At 35.3% G+C, this 14,263-nt stretch overlaps 1 protein-coding gene across 2 annotated transcripts in view; it reads left to right on the top strand.

Annotated features, from left to right (window-relative positions):
* The window catches only part of RNF212B (ring finger protein 212B), a 79,318-nt gene that overhangs the window by 34,665 nt on the left and 30,390 nt on the right, over window positions 1–14,263 (top strand). Inside the window, exons 5-6 of one of the 2 annotated variants that reach the window (XM_044665249.1) lie at window positions 11,390–11,508; window positions 13,346–13,406. In XM_044665249.1, the coding sequence (XP_044521184.1) occupies window positions 11,390–11,508; window positions 13,346–13,406 (180 nt within the window). The remainder of the gene's footprint in view (window positions 1–11,389; window positions 11,509–13,345; window positions 13,407–14,263) is intronic. The other variant, XM_044665250.1, reaches the window with a different exon arrangement.

Below are 14,263 nucleotides of genomic sequence, written 5' to 3'. Positions count from 1 at the left end.
GATATAAAAAGTCATATAAACAAATTGGAGTTATACTGAAGCAGATACTTTTCACTGTTATTGATAGAAGAGTTTTTGAACAAATAAGTGACAGAATTACAAGAGATAAAATATACAATTTTGATTATATTAAAATTTAAAGTGTTCTGCCCAAACAGAATTAGTTAGAAGAGAACTAGTTAACTGGGGTGACGATTTTTGTCTTAAATGTTTCTGATAAAAAGTCTGATATCTAAGATTTGTAGAGAATTGACACAAATATGTAAAAATTATATCCATTTCTTAATATATAATTGGTCAAATAATATGAAAATGCAGGTCTCAAACAGGGAGGGGTAAACAATCCATAACAACAGGATAGGTGCTTCAAATTACTAGGAATGAGATAAAGGTAAATTAAAATTACTCTGAGTTTCTACCTCATACCCATTAAAGAAGTAAAAATGACAATTGTTGGAAGGGATTGTTGGAGGATAGACACAATAATATATTGTTGGTAGATATGTGAATTGGTCCAGACATTTTGGAAAGCAATTTGGAACATACCCTTTGACCCAATACCATTACTTGGAATATGGCACAAAGATTAAAGAAAGAAGGAAATAGCCCATATGTGCAAAAATATTAATAACATCATCTTTTTTGTTGTGACAAAGAACTGAAAACAAAGTGGGTTTTCATTAATTGGGGAGTAGCTGAATAAATTATATATATGTATGTATGCATATGATGGATTATCATTTTGCCCTAAGAAATGGTAAAAGGAAGAATTTTGAGGACTCTGGTAGGACCTGTGTAAAATGATGCAAAATGAGGTGAGCAGAACTAGCAGAACTAATTTTTTTTTTGGAGGGGAGGTACTTAATGAGATTAAATCTAATAAGGTCAAATGCAAGTTTGGTAGAGTTTCAAAAAATCATTTTTGCATGTACAAAATAGAAGTTTGACTACATGGCTATTCATCTAAAAAGATCAGTAATTTTAGTGAACTACAATATAAATCAACTGTCTGACATGAGAACCAAGAAAGTTTATGCAATATTTTAGGTTGTTTTGATGGAGGTAAAGCAATCAGGAAGAAAAAAAAATTTTTTTGAGCAATAGAACCAACAGAAGACAGTGAAGCAGGGTTTCAGCCAAAGAAAATATAGAGGGACAACAGGAAGGACCTACCTCTCTGGGGTAAGAGGTGAGAGTGGTGGAATCAACAGCCTGAGGACCACCTGGTACAAGCAGTGTTAAATTGATTGCACTGTTACACAGGGTAATAACTAAGATATTTAAAATAGCCATGGCATAAGAGATATTTAAAGTATTTAAGATACTTAGGTAATCAAGGGAAACAATGGTATTAAACTGATTGCATTACTACATAAGTTGATAACTAAGATACATGGGATATCTATGATACTTGAAGTATATAAAGTACCTAAATTTCTTAGTATACTTAAGGTATGGAAAATACTTAATAATTTTATCACTAATTAGGAAAGTGAATAGGAACATATATAGACAGAGAGCAGGAGTAAATTGAATATGAAGGATTAATAGACTTCCTCCCCTCAAAAAAGAAAAGCAAAACAAAATCAAATAATAAGAAAAAGGAATACACTGAGAAAAGAGAAAAGGTAAGAAAATTAGGGGAAAATTATCCCTCATAAGGAGGCATGTAAGAATCAATACAGTAGAGGGGAAAATAGAGGTAGTGGTGGGCAATGCTTGAATCTTACTCTTGTCAGAATTGGTACAAAGCAAGGGAATAACATCTGCATGCAGCTAGCTGTAGATACCCATCTTGCCCTATAAGTAAGAAAGAAGGGGAAGGGAATTAAGAAAAGTGGGGGATGGACCAAAGAGAAGTGTGAACTCAGGAAGATGGTAGTCAGAAATAAAAATATTTGTGAACAGGGAAAAGGTGAAAGGAAAGGAAGAGAAGGATGAATAAGACAGAGGGAAACATGCAATTGGTATTCATAACTCTGAATGTGAATGGGATGAACTCACCCATAAAATAGAAGGGGATAACAAAGTGGATTAAAAACCAGAATCCCTAATATGTTGTCTACAAGAAACATTTAAAGTAGGGAGATATAGACAGAGTAAAACTAAAGAACTGGAATAGAATCTACTGTGCTTCAGCCAAAGTTAAAAAAGAAGGGGTTAACAGTTATGATCTTAGACTGATTATAATGGAAGACCATTGAGCCATAAGAAATTACTAAGATGATCACAAAAAAAACCTAGAAAGACTTGTATGAACTGATGCAAAATGAAGTGAACAGAATCAGGAGAATTGTACAAAGTAATTGTAATAAGGTATGATGATCAACTGTGAATGACTTGACTATTATCAACAATGCAAGGATCCAGGACAACTCCAAGAGACTCATGATGAAAAAGGGTATCCACTGCTATAGAAGAACTGATGAAGTTTGGAGGCAAATTGAAGCATGTTATTTTCCACTTCATTTACTCCATGGATTTTTCTTGTGTAAGCTATATATGTCTTCTTTTGCAGCATGATGAATATAGAAATATGTATTACATAATAACACATGTACTACATAAATAAAGCATCCAGGAATACAGACATAATAGTCTCTCTAAATTTGCCCTGATCAAATCAGACCTTGGATATTGTGTTCAGTTGTAAGTGCTACTTTTTAGAAAGGATACTGATAAATGCAACCCATGAGCTTAGAGATCTACAAGGATTAAGAAGTTCCTCATGTTCCAAGGTAGTCTGTTCTACTTTTAGACGGTTCTGTTTGTTAGGAAGTTTTTTCGGATATCAAGTCTAATTTTGCCCTGTTTCAGAGTCCATACATCAAGTCAAGAGAAACCAAGAATCATTTATTAATCAGTTACTATGTTCTAGGCACTGTGTGCTAAGCTTTGGAGATACAAAGAAATGAAAAACAAAACAACAACAACAGAATAGTCCCTGTTCTCAGTATGAGATACAACATGCAAACATTTATGGACAGAGTAAATATATACCAGATGAATTGGAGTTAAACCTAGAAGATACTAATTTTCCCTAATGAGAATTAGGAATAGCTTCTTGCTTAAAGTAGGATTTTAGTTGGAACCTGACAGAAATCAGGAAAGACAGGAGGCAGAAAAGAAGAGGGAAGCATAGGGAAAAGCCAGTGAAAATGCACAACATAGAGTAAGAACCATTACTTCTGGTTCTGCTCTTTAGGACCAAACAAAAGAAGTCTCTTCTGTCTTTCACATGACAGCCCTTCAAATGCTCAAAGGCAACTATCATATTCTTCATCTTGCTTAAATTCTTAACTCTCCAATGTAAACATTTTCAGTTCCTTCAACTGATCCTCAAATAAAATGGTCTCAGGCCCTTCACTATCTTGGTTCCCCTCCTCTATGCACTCTTGAACTTATCCCTCATAAACTGTGGTACTTAGAACTAAAAACATTATTCCAGAAAAGTTAGAGAGAGAGATATATAGATATAAATAGATAGATATAGATATATTGATATAGAAAGAAACAGATATGTATAGATATAAACCTATAGTATATATATTTGTGTATGTATGTGTACATGTGTGCATGAACATTTATATTTCAGTTTTGGGGTCTCCATAATATATTATTTTTCCATTTACATGTGAAAATAATTTTAACATTCATTTTTCAAAACTGTTATAAATTCTTTCCTTCCCTCCCCCTCCCTGAGATGAAAAACAACTTGCTATAGGTTAAATATGTGCAGTCATGCAAAACATGGTTCCATATTAGTCCTGTTATGAAATAGGAGAACTATTTTTACAATGATTGCAACTTTATGGAGAAAAAGACTGTTAAAAGACTTAAGAACTCTCATCAATGTAGTGACCAAATATTATTTCGGTGGACCAGTAAAGAAGCATGCTTCCAACCTTTTTGCAAAGGAGCAAAGGACTCAGAATACAGATTGAGACACATGTATTTTTGGATATGATCCAAGTGGAAATTTGTTTTGTATATGCATATTTATTATAAAGGTTTTTATTTTGCTTTCTTTTTAAGGGGGAAGGTTAGGGTAGAAATATGAGAGGGAAAGAAGGTGATTTTCACTAATTGAAAAAATTTTGATCTGAAAGATTCACAATGCTATGTAAATGTTCTGAATAGTACAATTTTAAATCTGCCTTTGAAATGCTTTGACAAAATGTGAATATGCTATTTGGACAGTATTTTTCCTGAATTTGTGTCTCAGGCCTTTTCCAGTTTTTGGTTTATTGACCAAATCAGATGCACTTATTTTATAGAACAAACAAAGAAACAAAAAACCACTATCTTGTCCTCAAGGAACTTATATTCTAGTAGAGAGATGACATATACACATCTAAATATAATGCAAGTTGGAATAATGGTGGCTATAGATCTAGGAAGTACTCTAGGAAAAGTTTGAATAGGGAAAGAATACCACCAGTAAGGCAAATGGAAGAAGGTTACAAGGAAGAATTGATACCTAGATTGAACCTTGAAAGAAGATGTAAAATCTTGTCTAGAAGGCAGAGATGAGGAGGGAATTTATTTCAGGAATGGAGAACAACTTGAGTGAATGTGTAGAGCGTGAGATAGCATATTAGATTTGAGGGACAACTAGTATTGTAGTTTCACTAGACCATAGAGTATATAAAGGGCATGATGCAAAATAAAAGGTAATTTGGAACCAGGTTATATAGGACTTTAAATGTTAGGCTAAAGAATTTGTATTTTATTCTGGAGTCTAGTAGGGAATCACTAAATATTTTTGAATGAGGAAGAGACATGCTTGGACCTATTCCACAGGAAGTTTATTTTGGTAGCTCTCTGGAGAAGAGATGAGAAATGTGAGAACCTGGAGGCAAGGAAATCAGGCAGGAGGATATTCTAATAGTTTAGTGCTATAAAGACCTAAAAAAGTAAGATAGTTTGAATAGAGAGAAGGGTATAAATATGAAAGAAGTGGAAGAGGTAAGGGCATTAGAAGGCAATGTGGCACAGTGGAAATAGTGCTGTATTTAGAATCAGACCTATTATTTTCATATCTGTTATAGTCTAGTGAAATATATCTGTTAAGCTTCACATGTCTATACATTATGAACAGGTGGTAGAACCATGGAACCAGCCATGATGGAATGTATTGCAGCAAGGTTTTGTTGGCCCTAGAACATAATCTGTGTGACTTGGGCAAGTCATTTAACTTCTCAAGCCTCAAATTTTTTCTTTCATAAAGTTAAAAGTTGTTCTGTGTGACTTGTGGTCCTTTGCATTTCTAAATCTATAATCCTACATGGTAGCGTGGACAGAATTTGACAGCTATTTGGATATGAGGAATGAAAGAATGAGAAAAATCAATGAAGATTTTACAGTTTCAAGCCTGATTGATGGGAAGAAAATGGGAACCTTTAAAAGAAAAGAAAATTTGAGTGGGGGAAGATGAGTTTAGTTGTAAACACGTTGAGTTTAAGGTATCATTTTGACATCCAGGTTGAGGTGTTCAACAAATAGTTAGAGATGGGGAATTCAAAGTCAAGAGGAAAAGTAAGGCTAGTTAAAATGTTATAATTATTTTATAGAAGTTATAATTAAACCTATGGAAATTGATGAAATCACCAATAGAGATAAAACAGGAGAAGTCCCAGCAGAGAGTCTTGGAAGACATTAAAAGGTATTGCATCTGAATGGATGAAGAGGATGAACCAGCAAAGGAATCTTTTAACCAGGTAGAAGGTTATCCAGGTAAAAGGAGAGCCAAGAACGAGTATTGTCATGGAAGCCAAAGCAAGAGAATGCACCCAAGAGGAAGAGATGGTTCACAACACTGAAAACCACAGAAAAATCAAAGAGGTGAAGGAGTTTGAGAAGGTTCTTGGATTTGACTACTAAAAAAAATTAAATTAAACCTTTGGTAGAATAGTTCTAGTAGAAGCAAAAAGACTCCAGCAAGTTATCAAGAGGGTTATCCATCATGATCAGGTGGGATTTATACCAGGCATGCAAATATGGTTCAACATTAGGAAAACCATCCACATAATTGACCACATCAACAAGCTAACAAACAAAAATCATGATTGTCTCAATAGATGCTGAAAAAGCCTTTGACAAAATTCCTATTGAAAACACTAGAAAGTATAGGAATAGAAGGACCTTTCCTAAAAATAATAAAGAGTATATATCTAAAACCATCAACAAGCATCATATGCAATGAGGATAAATTAGAAGCCTTCCCAATAAGATCAGGAGTGAAACAAGGATGCCCATTATCACCTCTATTATTTAACATTGTACTAGAAACACTAGCAGTAGCAATTAGAGAAGAAAAAGAAATTGAAAGTATTAAAATAGGCAGTGAGGAGACTAAGCTATCACTCTTTGCAGATGATATGATGGTCTATTTAAAAAATCCTAGAGAATCAACTAAAAGGCTAGTGGAAATAATCAACAACTTTAGCAGTGGCAAGATACAAAATAAATGCACATAAATCATTAGCATTTCTATATATTTCCAACACATCTCAGCAGCAAGAGTTAGAAAGAGAAATGCCCTTTAAAATCACTTTAGACAATATAAAATATAAAATACTTGGGAATCTATCTACCAAAACAAACACAGGAATTATATGAACACAACTACAAAACACTTTCCAAACAATTAAAACTAGATCTAAATGAATGGAAAAACATTGATTGCTTATGGATAGGACAAGCTAACATAATAAAAATGACCATTCTGCCCAAATTAATTTACTTATTTAGTGCCATGCCTATAAAATTACCAAGAAACTTTTTTACTGAATTAGAAAAAACCATTACAAAGTTCATTTGGAAGAACAAAAGATCAAGAATATCAAGGGAAATATTGAAAAAAAAATGTGAAGGAAAGTGGCCTAGCAGTACCAGATATCAAACTGTACTATAAAGCAGTGGTCATCAAAACAATATGATACTGGCTAAGAGACAGAAGGGTGTCAGTGGAATAGATTTGGTGTAAGTGATGTCAGCAAGACAGTGTATGATAAACCCAAAGAGCCCAACTTTTGGGACAAAAATCCACTATTTGACAAAAACTGCTGAGAAAATTGGAAAACAATATGGGAGAAATTAGGTTTAGATCAACATCTCACACCCTACACCAAGATAAATTCAAAATGGGTAAGTGATTTGAATATAAAGAAGGAAACTACAAATAAATTAGGTGAACACAGAATAGTATTCTTGTCAGATCTCTGGGAAAGGAAAGATTTTAAAACCAAGCAAGAGGGGGCAGCTGGGTAGCTCAGTGGATTGAGGGCCAGGCCTAGAGATGGGAGGTCCTAGGTTCAAACCCGGCCTCAGCCACTTCCCAGCTGTGTGACCCTGGGCAAGTCACTTGACCCCCATTGCCCACCCTTACCACTCTTCCACCTATGAGACAATACACCGAAGTACAAGGGTTTAAAAAAAAAAACAAGCAAGAGTTAGAAAAAATTACAAAATGTAAAATAAATAATTTTGATTATATTAAATTAAAAAGTTTTTGTACAAACAAAAACAATGCAACCAAAACCAAAAGGGAAATAACAAACTGGGGGAAAAATCTTTATAACAAAAAACTCTGACAGAGGTCTAATTACTCAAATATACAAGGAGCTAAATCAATTGTATAAAGAATCAAGCCATTCCCCAATTAATAAATGGGCAAGGGACATGAATAGGCAATTTTCAGATAAATAAATCAAAACTATCAATAAGCACATGAGAAAGTGTTCTAGATCTCTAATATTTAGAGAAATGCAAATCAAAACAACTCTGAGGTATCACCTCACACCCAGCAGACTGGCTAAAATGATAGCAAGGGAGAGTAATGAATGTTGGAGGGGATGTGACAAAATTGGGACATTGATGCATTGCTGGTGGAGTTGTGCTGTGAACTGATCCAACCATTCTGGATGGCAATTTGGAACTATGCCCAAAGAGCGCTAAAAGATTGCCTGCCCTTTGATCCAGCCATATCATTGCTGGGTTTGTACCCCAAAGAGGTCATAAGGAAAAAGACATGTACAAAAATATTTATAGCTGTGCTCTTTGTGGTGGTGGCAAAAAACTGGAAAACGAAGGTATGTCCTTCAATTGGGGAATGGCTGAACAAATTGTGGTATCTGTTGGTGATGGAATACTACTGTGCTCAAAGGAATAATAAACTGGAGGAATTCCATGTGAACTGGAATGACCTTCAGGAATTGATGCAGAGTGAAAGGAGCAGAGCCAGAAGAACATTGTACACAGAGACTGATACACTGTGGTAAAATCGAATGTAATGGACTTCTGTACTAGCAGCAATGCAATGACCCAGGACAATTCTGAGGGACTTATGGAAAAAAACACTATCCACATTCAGAGGAAGAACTGCAGGAGTGGAAACACAGAAGAAAAACAACTGCTTGAACACATGGGTTGATGGGGACATGATTTGGGATATAGACTCGAAACTACCACACCAATGCAACTATCAATAATATGGAAACAGGTCTTGATCGATGGCACATGTTAAAACCAATGGAAATGCGTGTTGGCGATGGGGGGGGCTTGAGGGGGTGATGGGGGAAGTAAGAACATGAATCATGTAACCATGGAAAATTTTTCTAAAAAAAAAATAGTTCTAGTAGAGTACCAAGGTTAGAACCCAGATTGTAATGAATTGAAAAATAAGATGATGAGAACATAGATGTAGGAAGTAGGAGTTTCTCTCTAGGAATTCAGGAACAAAATAGTGAGGGTATGGCAAAGTCAAGGGAAGGATTTTTTTTTTCCTTTTTAAAGATAGAAGAGATTCAAGTGTATTTATAGTCATAGGAAGAGGGAAGTGCTTGAAGACAAAAGAAGGAATGATTGATAAGACAAGTTCTCTGGGTGGTGGTGGTGGTGGTGGTGGATCAAAACACAAGTAGTTACCTTTGGAAAGGAATACAAGTATCTCATGGGCTTATACCAGAGCAAAGGAGGATAGAATTGATGAAAATGTAGGAAGGGTTTTGAAATATAGAATAAAGGAGATAGAGCTCACAAATGAAGACATTGCCTCAATATTTTCAGCAACATAAAAGATGAAATCATCTGTTGGTAAAGGGGATAAGGATAGAATTGAGGCTTGAGGAATGAGCTCATATGATCTACTTCATATGGTCATATGATCTAGATCATTTGTTTAATTTTCTATAAAATTCAATTTAAGCCTCTTTTTTCTCTTTCTCTGTAATTTCTTCTTCTCCATCTTATCCTATATATACTTTTTTCATTTTATCTCCTTATCCCCTTTAACTAAATCACTTCAATATAGAACTGAAGTATATTTTTATTATTACTGTTTTACTAAGATTGATTTTAATCCTCTATCCATAACTTAAAAAGTAGATAACATGGTTTTTATTTCTAAAACTAAAACCAAAACCAAAATAAGTATATGACAATTGTGTGATTTTTTTTCTCACATGATTTAATAACCTTTGGTAAGAAAAGGACTCTCCTTTGAGAATGAGAAACTTAGGTTATATATGAAAAAGAACCTCACTAGAGTAAATATTGTTAAATACTGAAAATCATTCCTGAGAGATTTTGGAATTCCTCTCTTTCAATGTCCTTTAAAACAAAGAATTATATCTATCTTGAAATGGGATAAGCATAGTTTTGCCTGAGGGTAATATAACTAGATTAAATAATAACTCAAACTCCCTGTAGTTTTATAATTAAAATGGTATGATGATGAAAGGTCTTGAAAATGAAGTGGAAAGTCTTAAAATTCATTAGAAAAGTGTTAAGGAGATAAGGAAAAGGCTTGGAGGGAAGTGCCATATCCTGAAGCAGATGAGACAAATACTACTGAGGATTCGAGCTATGCCTTTCACTAACAAAAATAAAAATTCTTCTAGATTATTAATATAATTCAGCTCAGGGGCAGCTGGATAGCTCAGTGGATTGAGAGTCAGGCCTAGAGACAGGAGGTCCTAGGTTCAAATCCGGCCTCAGACATTTCCCAGCTGTGTGACCCTGGGCAAGTCACTTAACCCCTATTGCCTAGCCCTTACCACTCTTCCACCTAGGAGCCAATACACGGAAGTTAAGGGTTTAAAAAATATATATATGTATAATTATTATATATCATATAATAATCATAAATATATATATATATAATTCAGCTCAATAGTACCACCACTGAAATATCAACATAGTTCATCTTTTTTTTTTAACTCTTACCTTCTGTCTTAGATTCAATACTAAATATTGATTCCAAGTCTAAAGAACAGTTAGGGGTAGGCAATTGGAGTTAAATGACTTGACCAGGGCCATGCAGCTAAGAAGCGTCTGAGGCCAGATTTGAATTTTTTTAAATTATTTTTAATTATTTTTTTTTTATTTTAAACCCTTAACTTCTGTGTATTGACTTATAGGTGGAAGAGTGGTAAGGGCTAGGCAATAGGGGTTAAGTGACTTGCCCAGGGTCACACAGCTGGGAAGTATCTGAGGCCGGATTTGAACCTAGGACCTCCCGTCTCTAGGCCTGGCTCTCAATCCACTGAACTACCCAGCTGCCCCCACCAGATTTGAATTTAGGCTCTCCCAACTCCAGGCTTGACTTTCTAATCACTAAGCCATCTAGCTGTCCCATAGTTCTTTATCTTTCTCTCTATACGTTGAATAAATTAGAAATAATCTGAGGAGGGTACTAAAATTAAGGAGGATTGGAAAAGTCATCCTGACAGAGGTAGTACTTTAGTTGAGACTTGAAGGAAATAGGGAAGCCAAGAAGTAGAGATAAGCAAGGAAAAAATTCTAGGCATGAAGCGCAGTTAGTGAAAATAGGTAGATGGAGTATCTTGTGTAAGGACCAGCAAAGGCAGTCAGTGTCACTGAATTGTAGAGTACATGGACTGAGGGGAGGTGTTAGAAGTCTGGACAGGTAAGAAGAGGCGAGGTTATGAAGAGCTTTAAAACCAAACAAAGGATATTTTGTATTACTTAGGGGTAATGGGGGGCCCTAGAGTTCATTGAATGGATGGGTGGGGGTTTAATGGTAAGAAGTGCAACTTGCTATCTAAGTGGAAGATGAATTGGACTAGGAAGAGACTTAAGGCAGGAAATCCAAACAAAATGAGAAACCAATTTTGTGGTCCTTTGTATCCTCACAGTGGTGTTGGGGAAATTAGGACCACATTGCTGTAGATAGTCCTTTCAATTCGTAATATTAGATGTTGATGGAGTTTGAAAAGTGAATGGTATTGTGTTTTATCCCCAGTTTTCTACCTTCTAACTTTCATGAATTATTCTAGTTTGTGGGACTCTGACTGATCAGATATTGAATATGAGTTGGTGAGCTGTATTGAAGCATGATTAGGTGATTGGGGCCTTTTCCCTCTAGCAGGTTTGGAGTTTCCAGAAGAAACAGACAGATCTACTTATCACCTTTTATAAACACAGACTTTCTAAGTCAGAAGCTGCCATGCAGGAGGCCCAAAGAACAGTGGCCAGTCAGGACAAGTAAGTGAGCCTACCCAGATCCCCATAGTTTCCCAGGTTACATTAGTCATTTTCTTTTTAGAGGAATTACTCTCATTATCAAGGTCAGTACTTAGGATAATTGTAAAATGGACAAAGAATCTTAATTATCCCCAGGTTACACTATACTTCTTTTCCTTCTGTTTTTCCTTTCCTTTAACTCTCTTCACTCTGCCCTAACAAAACCTATATTCTCTAAAAGCATCTAATACATTCTTTCACACTGATGACTGCTCTTTTATATATATTAAAATATTTATTCTCAGTCTCTTCTCTCAGAATCTTCACATTTGAACAGAGATAAAACTGTAAGCTAAAAGAGAGAATTCAGTAGTGGAATTTTGGGCATCAATGGATAATGGAATACTACAACATCTAAGTAGGAGGGGATCATGACATGCATTAGATAAGCAAGACCTACAAGTAACTGACAATCATAATCCTACACTTGATAAATCCAAGATCAGAAACTACTGAGGGAAGGACTTGTTACTCAACAAAAATTTTTGGTGATTAGAAAGCAGATTTTCAGAAATTGTGTTTGAATCAGTATCTTGCAGCATATATCAAAATAAGCTCCAAATAGATGTAGCAAACAGGAAGTGTCTCTTAGATATATGGTTTTTGGGAAAATTCATTGTGAAATAAATCTGTTGTGTGAACAAAATTAATGAAATTAGAATATAAAGAGAAACCATTGTTTGGATAAGAAAAACTTTGCATCAAATATCTCTGATAAAGATCTGGTTTCCAACATATATAAGGAATGGATACTAATATATCCAATAGGGCCAGGCCTAGAGACGGAGGTCTTGGGTTCAGATTTGATCTCAGACACTTTCTAGCTATGTGATCCTGGGCAAGTCGCTTAACTCCCATAGCCTAGCCCTTACCACTCTTCTGCCTTAGAACCAATATTGGTAAAGGTTTTTTAAAAAACCAATCCTGTATCTAAGGGTTTTTTGCTACCATAAAAGTGTTGCTATAAATAATTTGGTATATATGGGACCTTTTCTGTGCCTACTACCCACTGCCTATGACTTCTACAACATACAAACATAATCATACCCTTGATTTTTCCATTGTCCACAAATGCACCATCTCCAAATTTAAGAATTCCAAAATTCCCTTAACTGACCATAATCCATTGACTTTTCACACCATGACTCTAGACCTTTGAACCCTCAGTTCTATCCCATGCCATTTCCTCTGCACTAGCTATACTATTCTCTTTTCCCCATCTTGAACCCTTGGAGAACCAGTTCCACTTTACATTGTTCTCTTCTCTGGAGCCTTTGACATCATTAACGTAGCTCTAATTGTACCTTTCCAAGCCTCAGCTTTGGGTTACTCCTACCTTCATTCCTATACATGAGCTATTGAATTTAGGTGGAGAAAATCATGCAAATATCATCACTATGTCAGTCTAGTTTACTCATTTATAGTTCTTTGTCTATGGGGGAGGTACTGGGGTGGAGGGGTGGTATTTTCCTTGTGAAATGATAGCAATATTTTTTTAAGCAACAATAAAACATTTAAAGATCACAACAGCCAGGTGGTCATCTATTTGTCTTCCTGATTCTATTATATTTGTCTAACTGTTAACTCAGGAAACTAAAGAAAGAACACCTCAACAACATATAGTGCTGTGTACCTAAGGGACTCCCAAGAAATGTTATTATATGTTAATAATAATTATAATCACTGTTTACACCTCTACTCTGCTTGGTGGGTTGGTCAATGGAGTTCTTAATCAAAGCGATATACATATTCAGACTTCCATTTCATTGTCCCTTAAAGCTGAATATTACCATCTTAGGGAGCTAGTAGTCCTAAGGAAGGAAAATGGGGAGCTGAAGAAGTTCCTGGCTATCCTGAAGGTGAGTGAAACATGCCACTTGACTACAACTTTGCTCTCAGTTTTTCTGTCCATCCCTTGGATTCTTTATGCAGTTTCAGGATTTCACTTAAGAACCAAAAAGAGATCTCAGGATCCCTCTTCTCTTTTATCTTCTTCCTTAGATTTTCTTTTTCTTCTTCACTATATCATTGTAGTTTTATCTTATAATTTCTTTTCTTCCTAGAATAAAAATCATCATTGAAAAGGATCTCAAAAGAGAATCCTTTCCAACCTTTTAATTTTACAGATAAGGAAACGCAGATTAGTGAAGACTTTCCCAAAATCATTCAACTTGTTAGTAGAAGATCTGGAACTGTATCTCAGGCCTCCTAATTCCCAAATAAATACTTTTTCTACTATGCAACAGTCTATTTATGGTTTCTCCTCTTCAGCATTCTTAACATTGAGTAATGTATGTATCTCTGCCATTGTTCTTTATCTCCATTGTCTCTGAAGGAGTCTTTCTCCAATTTTTACCTATGTTAGTTGTCAGCAGAGATTCCCACCCTTTTTGTAGAGAGGAAATATTTTTCATTTCTCTGAGGCCTATTGATCACTGGGGGGAGGATCCTGTCAGTCATGTACTTGAATAGAGGAATCCTGACAAAATCCCAAGGAAAGGTAAATAGGAGAGGGTGGGGAATTGAAATGGATGCTGATGGTAAAATTCCTGAGAGAAGTAGAGAAAAGAGTAGTTTTTCTGGGAGTTCATTGGCTACTGGCTTGGTGCTCTTACCAGGTGAGGTTTTAAGATCTTCTGGTAGATTTGGAATTATACAAGTAAATTCCACTGCTAGGCATATATTACAAGGAAGTTATTGACCAAAAAAAAAAAAA

This window comes from Gracilinanus agilis, chromosome 2 (genome assembly GCF_016433145.1).
Source record: "Gracilinanus agilis isolate LMUSP501 chromosome 2, AgileGrace, whole genome shotgun sequence".
NCBI lineage: Eukaryota > Metazoa > Chordata > Mammalia > Didelphimorphia > Didelphidae > Gracilinanus > Gracilinanus agilis.
This window is presented reverse-complemented; position numbering and strand designations above follow the sequence as displayed.